At 43.6% G+C, this 12,559-nt stretch overlaps 1 protein-coding gene across 8 annotated transcripts in view; it reads right to left on the bottom strand.

Moving 5' to 3' along the window:
* Nucleotides 1–825: 825 nt before the first annotated feature.
* The window catches only part of SPATS2L (spermatogenesis associated serine rich 2 like), a 165,724-nt gene continuing 153,990 nt past the window's right edge, over nucleotides 826–12,559 (bottom strand). For all 8 annotated transcript variants that reach the window (XM_061186132.1, XM_061186124.1, XM_061186116.1 and 5 more), the window contains 4 exons: nucleotides 10,521–10,630; nucleotides 7,748–7,850; nucleotides 4,827–5,047; nucleotides 826–1,726 (listed from right to left, as the gene is read on the bottom strand). In XM_061186132.1, the coding sequence (XP_061042115.1) occupies nucleotides 1,331–1,726; nucleotides 4,827–5,047; nucleotides 7,748–7,850; nucleotides 10,521–10,630 (830 nt within the window). In that variant the 3' untranslated portion in view covers nucleotides 826–1,330. The remainder of the gene's footprint in view (nucleotides 1,727–4,826; nucleotides 5,048–7,747; nucleotides 7,851–10,520; nucleotides 10,631–12,559) is intronic.

Below are 12,559 nucleotides of genomic sequence, written 5' to 3'. Positions count from 1 at the left end.
TTATTTATTTATTTACTTTTGGCTGTGTTGGGTCTTCGTTTCTGTGCGAGGGCTTTCTCTAGTTGCGGCAGACGGGGGCCACTCTTCATCGCGGTGCGCGGGCCTTTCACTGTCGCAGCCTCTCTCGTTACGGAGCACAGGCTCCAGACACGCAGGCTCAGTAATTGTGGCTCACGGGCCCAGTTGCTCCACGGCATGTGGGATCTTCCCAGACCAGGGCTCGAACCCGTGTCCCCTGCATTGGCAGGCAGATTCTCAACCACTGCACCACCAGGGAAGCCCCCGCTGGGACTTTTGAGAAAGACCCTTGCTCCACGTGGACGCTACCTGGAGAGCTTCTCTTTTCTTCCTGACAGTGTGGGGATGGACATAACTCTTAGGAGGCAGCTATTTGCCACCATTCTGAACACAATGTCAGCCTAAGGAGAAAGGGAGAGCTGAGATAACCAGGAGAAAGGAGCTAGAATCCTGAATCCATTTGGACCCAAGGCATACTTTGATACTGGGCTTTTCAGCCACTAAACCAATACATTTGCTTTATTGTTTAACGAGGCTAAGGTTTATATTACTTGCAACCAAGGTTTCCAAACTACCATGTTGTGTCTAAGATGATCGGGGTGCACATCCATCTATATGTGTGTAACGTACTGGCAGGGCCATTGTCAGGCATTGTTTTTTCCAAAAGGTTACCTGTCCCGAGAGAAACAGTATTGTACAGAGCTCTGTGCCACAACTTCTAGTCTCTAAAGTTTTCTTGAAAGTGCTACCTAGTACACTGGATGATAAAGTGGGCATAAATTAAAAAGAAAAAAAACAAGCCAGGTGTCAAATGCAGCATATTTTAATTTGTTTCAAATAAAGCAATATATGTATATATTTTTTTTTCAGAAAAACACCAGATGTTAAACTCTAGAAAAGCGCATGTGTCTTCAGCAGATCATGTTTGTCTGATCAATAAGAATTTTGTTTTCAACATTAACTCTCTAAAGACGATCAATGGACTGACATCACTGCTACAACATAGGTTGCTACTGAGCCTCTGATCTTTAGCCACATCTTGATTTTCCTAACAAATGAGTAAATACTGCCTGGCTAAAATGCTGCAATGTCTTGATGAGAAAAAGCGCCAACAGATCAAGCAAAGCCATGAAAGTTATGAAGCAAGCTAGAGCTGATTACTAGAATTAGTAAAAATGATTAAGAGAGGATGACACAGCCGTACAGGGTTTGTATATTCGGATTGACTCTCTTTTGGCAGCGAATTGGGTCAGCACCTCGGGCAGGGAACTGAAACTGAATGAAAACAGCTTTTTTTTTTTTCTCTCGTAGCTCAGGCCACCAACGTCACAGCTGGGACAGAGAGAACCGCGGCATCTGTGGAAACTTCTATTCTCGTGGGGCAGAGATTGCACTGTGAAACCCTGGAGACGTTTCCCCGGAAAGGCCTGGCCTCCGAGTTGTCTGCAGCGTGCTGCCTTCGTCGGTGCTTTTCCGGATGGGCTGTGGCCTCGGGGGTCTTGGTTCCCAAAGAGGCCTCTTGGTTTTTGGCGCCGCCTTTGTTTTTGGGACGGAAGCCGTTGTGTGGCTGTCTTCTGTGTTCATGGCGGTTGTTGCCCTTCCCCATCGGATCGGCTTCGTTACCACTGCCCTGGGGCTTCGCAGACCCATTTAGCCTGTTGTTGTGATACTGTGGATTAAATCTTCGTCTTTGGCTAGAAGACCCATTCTACCAAAAAAAAAAAAAAGAGGTAAGTATTAGATGCCAACAAACCTCAGATGACATCAGTAGACATCAGGGAAACCACATCTCTAGGTCACAGGTAAGCTTTTTTACACCCCAGGAGAATGTGATAACATGCAAATGAGGTCAAGCTGCTAGAATCCTCGAGCTTAAAAGAACAGCGGACTGTCTTGTAAATGGAACTCCAAGAAAATAAAATCACTGATGTTGAAAGAGAGGTTACAGAAGTGTAAGAGAGACAATTCCAGAACCAGGCCAAATAAACCCCATAAAGTATGCCTGAAATAAAACAGAATGAAATGTAACACAGAGGCAGGGAAACGATGATTCTCTACCATAAACATTTCTGGGACATTCTCTATAGACTATGTATATGAATTCTCATGACATATATGAAGAAAAACATAAAATTCTGTTTGTCATTTTTCGTCTCTGAAGCAGCTTTTCTATTTCAAAACAAATACCATAGATCAGAAATCTTATCTTGGGTAAATACAGGGATGGGGTGTCTCTGGTAGATCTTGGTGAGATGTAGAGGTGATGTGTATTTTCAAAGAGATAATTAGTTCTTTTTCTAAACTTTTTGCAGTTCTCAGCTAATGAATTTTGAAGCATCAGACTGAAAAACTGGCAACCCTCAACAAATCAGCAACCAAGAACATAAATGGATAAGTAAAAAGGAAGCAGTGGGTTAGCCTGTGTGTTTTCATACAAGGGAAAGATTTCTGAACTCCTTGAGGTCAATAACAGCCAACAGGTATGTAGTGCTTAAGTGTGCCAGGCACCAAACGAGGCACTTGACCTTGTGCCACCTCATCTGTCATTGCCACCACCTTTTAAGAGAGCTTCTATGATGCGCTTCATTTTATCAATGAAGATAAGGAGTTTAAGGGACTTGCCCAAGGTCTACAGTTAGAAAGTGGTGGAGCCATTCCCACTTCACATATTCTCTCCAGATAAGATTCATAAGCAGGTTGTTACATGAACACAGACCTTTTTTTGAAAATCAAACCTCTATTACTAAAATGTGTCATTTTTTGAGTTACAAATATATCAAGTTCTTAATTTGTGCATTGTGACTGGATGGTATTGGCAGACGCGCCCCTAGTAACTCAGGGCCCAGGGCAAGAGTACAAAGGCAGAGGCCCACGTACCATGTGTCTGAATATTGTCTCTTCCTACCTCTGGCTCCATCCCACATTGGGAGGGGCCATGCCCACAGGAATGTGGACACTCCAGCCTGCTCACCTAAGCATTGTCTCCACCTCCACAAATAATCGCCCTTTGGACCTAGGGGTGTGCAAACTGGTAGTGTGGTCAGCTCGGCCCTCAAGGTGATGCATCCAGGGAAGTAGTCCAAACAGACCCTGAGAGTAGGCTTGGGGCTATCTGGGAATAGAATTCCAGGATCTCGAGTATTTGGAGCACTTTCCAGAAGGGAGAGTGTAGATTCTGGGTAGTCACATCTTGGTCTCGCTCCATAGGGAGGGCCACGGGCCATGGCTGGGGGAGGGCCACGAGGGTTTACGCTAAAGCACAGGACCCAGCACAAGGGCCCTTCTCAGGCTCAGATATATCTTTAAGGTTAAACAGGCCATCGCCTGAAATGCTTTGCTGAAAATGATCAAACAGTGAACTGAAAAAGTATCTATGTGGACAGCATTTAATCTGGCCCCCTTTGCTTTTAAAAAAATTGTGACAGAGAAATTCAGACTAAATTTTGGACTTAATTTTAGCAGGGGGTTTAATAATAAGCAAAGAAAAAAGCTATGAAGCTGTATGTAGACAAGTGAAACAGATTTGATTATGATTTTGAATCTATGACTGTAGGAAATACTCCTTGTCCAAGTGCTATTTTAAAGTTCATGAAGACATCTGGGGCCAGAGAAATGCCTGTCAGAGTCACTAATGAGAATTCTAAAAGACCAAGACCACAAAATCCAACAGGGCACTTGTTAGAAAACCAGCATTTTGGAATGCTTAAAAAAAAAATTCTCTTTATTCAAGCTCTCTTTCTGAGAGCTCATGAAAAATGTCTTTATAGCATTCCCAGCTTCTGAATCACCAAATCCCATTTCTTGGTCATTCTCTAATGATAAGGAGGAAATCACTTCTCAAGGATATAGTGGAGAAGAAGAGGAGAGAAGACTGTCCTTTGGATACTTCTATTTTAAAGGGTCATAGTAGATAAGAATTAATAATGTCATTTTGAAATGTATTCTCTTCACTGAAAGCCCAAGAGAAGAAAGAGCAGTTTGAACTAACTTTGGCCTCTTACAGAAAAACTAGACATAAATGGGAGTTAAAGGATCATAAAAAACATGCTGGGGCTTCCCTGGTGGCGCCGTGGTTGAGAGTCTGCCTGTCAATGCAGGGGACACGGGTTCGAGCCCTAGTCTGGGAAGATCCCACATGCCGCGGAGCAACTGGGCCTGTGAGTCACAACTACTGAGCCTGCGCGTCTGGAGCCTGTGCTCCGCAACAAGAGAGGCCGCGATAGTGAGAGGCCCGCGCACCGCGATGAAGAGTGGTCCCCGCTTGCCGCAACTAGAGAAAGCCCTCGCTCAGAAACGAGGACCCAACACAGCCATAAATAAATAAATAAATAAATAAATAAATAAATAAATAAAAATTAAAAACAAAAGAACAAAAAAAACATGCTGGATTTCTTCTCACTAATGGTGTCAGTGGCCAGGTTCTGAATGTTGTTCCCATGTCTGTGTGAGTCCCTTCCACATGCGGGCCAGTTACGAGGACCTGGGTGGCACTCAAGGCATGAGAAGCACCGTCTCATTTAGGTGGACTCTTTGCTGATGCTGTCAAGTGTGTGAAGACCACTTCCTCCACAGGGGACAGCGCCTATGAAATGGGGACCGGATGGACCGGGGGAGCTCTGGGAGGCCGGACAGGCAGATAGATGGAGGCTCTGGAGGTTGGGCTGCTGCTGGGGGTGGGCGCAGCCTGGGTGTGACCAGTGGTGGCTGTTTTCTTCCTCGGCAAACGAGTGGTTTCTTGCCCAGGCAATGCACGAGGGTCTGCGGGACTCCTGGAAGCAGGGCAAGGTGGCCTCCCTGGAGCAGTTTACCTGCTTATTAGCCGGCACAGCCTGGTGAGAGCTGTCAGCGGTGCTGGGAAGGTTGCTCGCCATTTTGGGGTTTGCTGCTTTACCCTCGGAGGGCTTGTTGTGATTGGATGATTTTCTGGTAAAGTTACTCTGTTTCCCAGAGGTGGTCGCGTGAGCGTTGAGCAGTGGCAGCAGGGAGCTGCAGGGAGTTCTTGAGGAATAGTTGTTCTTTGGATGTGTAACTGCAACAAGAAAGCACTTGGTGTTAGGGGCTGTGCCTCAGTAACCCATTAGGAGATGGAGAAGTTGGCAGGAGCTTCATAAAAACATTAAGTTTTTTGTTTTTTGTTTTGGAAAGATATCGTTTGAAAAAGCACCTAGGTGCTTGGAGACCACCAAATGTCTTCTGTGAGAATCACTGAATAGCATAATCATTCAGGTTGGGAGACATTTGTAGGAAATGAGACAGATCTGAGCACCTTTAATATTATGCCTTAGGTCAAGAACCACCAAGGGAAGAGGGATAATGAAACCCCAAAGTGCCCTCTCAGCCCTGTCCACAAAGGTACTCTGCCTCTTGGGTTCCCCATTACCAAACCTGTTCTTGCCATTCTTGTCATATCCCTAGACCAGTTGGTGTTGCAGAGATGCAGAAAAACCTAGAGGTACACGGACACTTGGCTGGTCAGAGCCACAATATTTTGAGAGCTTCAGAATGGGGTGATGCCAGGTGTCAGGAATTTTGTCACCCCGGGGTGGTATATATCCCCTGACCTTACGGCCAGGCCTGCCGGCCCAAAAGATGCCCCAAAGCATCTTCTATATTCCATTAGAGTTACATTATCTGGCCTTTTATCAACTCCATTTTCTACAGCCCCACTGCAAATCTGCAACAATTCCAGTGCTAAAGTCCACACAGGCTAATCAGACAGATCCCCGGCAGGGCTCGGACAGGTCTGTTCAATTTTTATTATCACCCTTCCCGCTGGTTTTGAAAGGGTGGTTTTTGATGGGATGTTTCTGTGTGATTATGCTGAATCAGGGCTGGAGGGAATCAACTGAAGGATATAATCATGACTTTCCTCTCATAGTTCACCAGAATTTGACTGCCAGTCTGGACAGCAAGACCTCTGAATCTTAAAAAATTGTCACCAGTTTTTAAAAGCAATTTTCTCTGCTACCTGTGTTGGATCAGACTTAATCCTAGCATTCTTCCTGAGGGTTTGGAGTGTGAGTAGGGATCACAGAACATTAGAAATGGAAAGGACAGGGATGTATCTCTAGTCCCTTCATTTTACAGGTAAGGTGTGATGGCACGTTGGGGACTGTCCAAACATGACGAGGGGATTTTAGTGGGTCTTTGCTAACTAGATCCACTTTCATAGGGGTCATTACTATTTCCAGTTCAGTAGCTGTGGGCTTTCCATGTGCTCTCAACAAAGCTGAGAAGAAAAGGGCCTTTCAAGGACTCTTGTCTCCAACAAGGGAGGCTGGCTTCCAATGTGGACACCTGGGATTTGGTAAGGGATGGTTCCTCCCACTAGATGGCACTGGAGTGCTCTGGAGGAGAGCAGGTGACGCTGCACCGCCCTCCCCTCCTCAGATGGTGGCAGAGTCACTTGGCATCAGAGTCTTGCCCATTATCAGGCTGGAGTGGAAACTAGGATGGGCAGTTAAATTTCCAACTGTGAATCAGATAGTCTGGTTTTTTAGAGATGAGGCAAAATCTGGGGATGGAGAATGGCAAGTGGGGTAGATTAATAAGGGAGGGAGTGTATAGAAAGAAAAATAATTTAAAAGAAATGCAGTCAAAAATTCAGATAATTGCCAAAGATATGTGAGCAAGGATGCTCACAGCAGTGTTATTTTAATGGTGAAAAACTGGAAGCAACCTAAATGTCCACAATCAAGGGACTGATTATGCCAATTATATTTAAATAAATTACGGGTTAAATATATTGACATGGAAAAATGTCAGCCATATATTGTGAAATGATAAAAGCAAATTCTCTTACTATATATGTATATTGTATAGTATAGTAAATGATGTAGTATAATTAAGTATACTATATAATTTACACAGTAGATTATATGTGCATAAAAAGTGTGATGGAGCCACAAAAGTAATGTCATGTTCTATTTTATATAGTTTGTAATTTTTAGATCAAGCTTATATTTTTTATACTCAGAAAAAAATGCAATTTCCACTTTGAAAAAAAAAAAGTGAAGCCAAATCTCAATTTTTCAGCTCACTACGAGGCTGTAGATATTCCATGTCCTTCACCAGTCGTTCCTTCCTCCTTGTGGCGTCCTTGAAGCCACTTTAGTGCTCATTCCCACCTCCCCTGGTGGGTGGGCTGGAGCAGGGGAAAAAGGACCAGCCTATTTTGTTGCATGTTAACTGCTCTAATTAAGGGAGAGGCTCAGTCAGGCACTGCTGAGCAGCGTGTGTGCCACACACACACACACACACACACACACACGCACACACACGCGCACACACACACGCGCGCGCGCGCGCGCGCGCGCACACACACACACACACACACACACACACACACACACGACAGCTGGGCCCTTCACGACAGTAGCCCATTGTTCTCAGACTCGTTAGGGAGACTCCCTCTCCCAGGCTGTTTGAAATCAGAGAGGCAGTTGATCTGGCAGTGCTTAAGAAAAGTTTGCGAAAGGTATAAACTAGTTGACCTGTTCTGTTCCGCTTAATAAATCCTGGGGATTTACTGATGGGCAGTGGCATTTGAAGACTCGAAGTTCAGATCTTGACATTTTTAGCGACTTGTGTCATGACCTTAGATCATTAAATCTCTTTAGACCTCACTTCAGCCCCCCTGGGGGACCGCACACCTGACATTTCTGATATCAACTCCAAATAGCACCAGGCTTATGCACACAGAATTATTTAGCAAGTATGCAAAACTCACTTTCTCCACAGAGCATGATTTGGGCCTTTAGCTGTTCAATGTCACAGGAGAACCGGGCAGCTTTCCCAAGCTCTTCATCATATTTACGCTCGCTGACAAAGTGCTGTAGGGAAGAGACAGGAGCCCCATGATTACAGAAATGACTGAGGCATGCTGCTGACCCATTCTCTGCTCTCCCGCCACCACTGATGATGTGAAAGCATCCCCAGGTGGGGGAGCATGCCAGCTCTGTTCTGGCACTGGGAGGCTCTGTTAAAGCAGGCTTGGTTTTGACCTGCCTGGAGCACGATCACCTTCTTCTTCTGGGAAACACGTGTGGGTCCTGTCTGTACAGGCAAAATGTGTGTCTGGACTCATCTACTTAAACCTTTTAGCACCCCACGCCCTCCTTCTAGCACTTCCTGTCCTATTGTAAGCTACGGGATTGTCTTCTGGCAGTCTTCCTAATCTGGCCAATGGCCTCCTAAGGTATCACTCCTCATGAGAAAGCATGTCATCCTTCCTAGACGTCCGTCTCCATTTTAATGGGGTACCAGGAAGTCCAAAAAGCCTTCAGTATCGATAACTAGAAACCATTATCTTGAATGGTAGAATTTCAAGTGCTGTTAAAGGAAGTGGGAAAGAGATTACTTTTCAGTTCATTTAAAATTAAGATCTATGGGTAGATGACAGAGTGAGCAATACAGAAATAACTATAAGTCAGTCCCCCTGTGATCTACCAGGGAGTTTACCACATGGCAAGAGAGACAGATACCACAAAATACAATATAACGTAGAATGTATAGGTGCTTTAGGAATATGAAAGAGGAAGAAATTATTTCCTACTGAGGGGAATGGGTAACGAGTTATGTAAGAGGAAGGAAGCATTTGAGCTGGAACATTAAAAAAATATTGAACACTTACCAGACATGGGCCAAATTCTTAACAGATAATCTCATTTTCATCTGATCACATTATTATGAAGTCAGTACTATCATTAACTGTAATTTACAGAGGGGGAATCGAAGTTCTAAGAATCTAAGAGAATATGTAATTTATCCAAGGTCGCAAGAGCAGGACTGTTGCACTCCAAAGCCTGTGCTATCAACCATTTTACGAAGAGTGGGATTTTGATAGGTAGAAGTGAAACTTGGAAGATGAGTGGATTTCAGTAGACCAGGAAGCTAGCAACTTCATATTTATCAAAACAAGTGTGTGTTTGTTTGTTTTGCTTTCCAGGATGTTTTTCTGGGTATCAAGATGGGTTCTGCCAACCAGCCCCATTCTCCATTCTCATCTCCTTTGGGACCAGGGAACATCTGTGACATTAGAAGTGCATCTGTGTCCACAAGATGAAGGGTTTTGTTCTACTGAAACTAATTAGCACTGGCCATAATAAATATATACTGGAGTCCAGTGGTGGATTTTAGTTTGAAGGGAAGAGGAGACCATAGTGGGGGAGACCAGACCTGCTCTAATAACTCTGGTCTCAGGGTGAATGACCAGGCTGGAGGGAGACAGTGGATGCAGAAAGACTAGTCAGGAGGCCACCGCAATTGACTGGCTGGAGGCAACAAAGACCAGGAGAGCAGGTGAGAAGGGAAAGACCTCTAGAACTTCTCAGGACCTTCAGGGGAAATCCTCATCCCCACGGGGCTCTCTTTTATGCCTAACCAGGATGGAGGGGACCAAAGTCACTTGCCACTTTCTACCATACGCAACCAGTTTTATGCTGGGATGAGCAGACAGTCCTACTTATAAAGCTAGCAACAAATATGACTTCAAAGTACGCTAGTTCCCTAGAAGTCAGTCAGAAGCTGGAGTGCATGTGCATGTGTGTATGTTTAGTGTATTGGGGAAAATGAGGATAAGGGAAAATTTATAAACTGTAACTTCCTACTTTGTTGTAGATACTTGTTTTTGCCTTTTTGGTAACAATTTCTCCTTCTGGTAACTGTACCCCAATGCAGTTTCCAAGATTCACAGCGTTGGTGGGTCTTTCAATCAAGACCTCTCTTGGCCAAATGGTGGATGTGACCCAAGTGGAGGCCAATCAGAATCTCTCTGTTTGGGATTTGAATCCAATGGGGTGGCCCAAGAGGTGATAATATCTGGAGGTCACTCACTCTGATGGTGCCCTGAAGAGTGTCTGGTAATTACTGCTGCCAACATTTCTGCCCAATTATAACCTGGCGTCTTCAGAGCACACTCTGCTTTGGTGAGCTACCCTCATATCCTTTCCAATTCTACTTGTTCTTGAGGTTAGCCAGGGTCAGCTTCTGTTGCGTGCAACTGAAGAAATCCACTAAATACATATTTGTGGGTGGTATTCTTAATAAAAGGGCAAGTAAGCTAGAAAAGGATATAGGAACGAAGTCTCCACATACTGTACATTCTTTAGAATCCCTACTGTTATACTAAGTTCATACTTAGTGTGTGTTCACATGTGTGTGTGTTTATATACATATGCATAAATTACATATGGTGAAAATAATGTCCCCCTTCCCAGCTATAATTTACGGTTGAATACATTTTATTTGGGTCAGTTCCACTGGCTAAAAAAATAGCTTGTCCCTCTCCTCTGTAATGATATAGCCCTTCAACACATAGTATACTTAAATATAGTGATTAGGTGGTTCTTTAACCCTTCTGTATTCTCGATTTCAACCCTGTGAAAGACAGCTGGGTGTCTGATGTTAGGTCCTCAGAGAGCAGCCCTCTATGGATGCAGAACAAACGTAAAGGGGATCAGAACTCTGGCTCAGGGTTCAGGCTGTGATATTTGAGAACTGACCTTAATTTCTGCCCTGAGTTCGGCCAGCTGCATCTCTGCCATCTGACTGGCTAGATCAGTAAGTCTCTTTAGTTCTTCTGCTTTCTTTTGACGAGCAGTCAGGATTTCCACTGCCAGATAAGAAGGAATAATACATTAAGGCCAAAGATGTAAACATATTAAACGACCTAATTTCTTGGATCAGTTCTCTCTCCGCAGACTGATCGCTTCGTTGGGCCGTGGCTGTTTTCTGAGTTGGTCACTGAGGTGGGTTGGCCCTTGGTGCTCATCACCAACCACTCATTTCCTTATGTCTTTATCCACCAAGCCCCAAACCAAACACGGTCCTTTCTGATTCACTGTACACCCACAATCTTCTTCATTTTCCCCACTAGCGTCTGATCTCACTTCGTTTGGACTTTTAGATTTGTGCATTACTCAGAACAACTATCTCCAAGAAGAAAAAAAAAAAAACATTAAAATCCTATCTGAATGATACTGCAAAGACACTGAGTCCACTAAGCAAAAACCATTATTCTGTATGTGCTGTACTATTAAATTCTAACAACATCAGACCCTCTGAACTTTAACACATATTCATTTAGGGCAACTAGCTGTGTTATTGAAAGATGACATAAAAGTTCTCCTTTATTAGCTTTTTGTGAGCTAAAAAATGCCTCTGCTTTTGCTACTCTGCAGATATGCTTCCATTTTGCAACCAGAGAGAAGTTGCAGACCAGAGTTTTTGTTATGGGTGTCCACAGTGGAAAAATTTCAAGGGTGAGTCAAAGCTTGCTTAAGCTGAATTCATGTGCACTCTTTAGCATCTGCACATGCAGCGAAGTCACAAGGGAATTCTCGGCATCACATTTCACACACCTGTCAGATGAACTACTAAAGGTTCAAGTAGATGTAGGAGCCCACAGGTTAATTTGTGTGTGTGTGTGTGTGTGTGTGTGTTTCCCAAAAGACCATGGAGCTCAAAGGCAATGAATACAAATACATTGGGTGAGATTTAAACAAGAAGTTTGATTTTATAATAGATAAAATTTGTAGTTCTCTCATTCCAGTCACCTATGAATTGCCTTCATTTCTTTTGGACAAAGATTTTGAGTTATAACAAAAGAAAAGTCCATCTAACTAATACGATATGCACATGGAATTCACATTCCATTCTTGGCTGAACAAGGGTCAACTGCTTTATTAGACCAGATTCACAGCACAATGCCCAAACAAGGTGCTTTCTGATTTTAAGAGTTCTTAATTTATAAATGTCAAAAATAGTTGCTTCAAAAGCCCCAAAAGAAGTTCAGAATCAATCAAGAGTTAAGATTTCCTGCAAACCATAAGCCATTCCTCAGACAGGATGAGAAATATCTTTTTATGCTGATACCAATGTTGAGATGTCAATAAAATAACTAATCTGTAACTCATAAAGCCTAACCATCTGCCAAACTACTGTAAACATGCTTTGATTATTTACCGGGACGCCCCCTGCCTCCCATTTACAATTCCAGGTAGCTGGGCAGAGACTGAATTGTGCCTGGTAGCATTTCAGAGTACAGAGAAGCTAGTGAAAAACTTGTCTTGATGATGGGAGCGAAAGGAATTTTCATCTGAACGTAGAAAATGTATTACTGAGTGATGTCCCAGGTTACCCAGTCAGACCAGAGGTCACAAAAAGGTAGCCAGCTATCACTTTCAGTGACAGGGTACATATATTTTGTTTGGTCCACACATTACTTTTACAAATAAATCACCCACACTTGAAAGTTAAGTGATTCCATTCAAAAGCTGGATTTCTGGTTGCTCTTAAAATATTGTTACTTCTGGCTACAGCAGGCATCTCTAGTCCTGGCAAAAACTGCACATTTAGTTCTTTGTGTCCAGGATACCTAGGGCCTGGTACACAGTGGGTGCCCAACATGTTTGCTGAATGAAGGATTCCAACGAATGGATCAATGCATTACTTAAAAGGAATATGCAAAGAATGAATCAATGCATTACTTAAAAGGAATATGCCAAGAAAGGCAGAAGTTCCTATTCTACAGGGGCCACTT

This window comes from Eubalaena glacialis, chromosome 1 (assembly GCF_028564815.1).
Source record: "Eubalaena glacialis isolate mEubGla1 chromosome 1, mEubGla1.1.hap2.+ XY, whole genome shotgun sequence".
Lineage (NCBI taxonomy): Eukaryota > Metazoa > Chordata > Mammalia > Artiodactyla > Balaenidae > Eubalaena > Eubalaena glacialis.
Note: the sequence above shows the minus strand (reverse complement) of the source record. Positions and strands in the feature narration are given on the sequence as shown.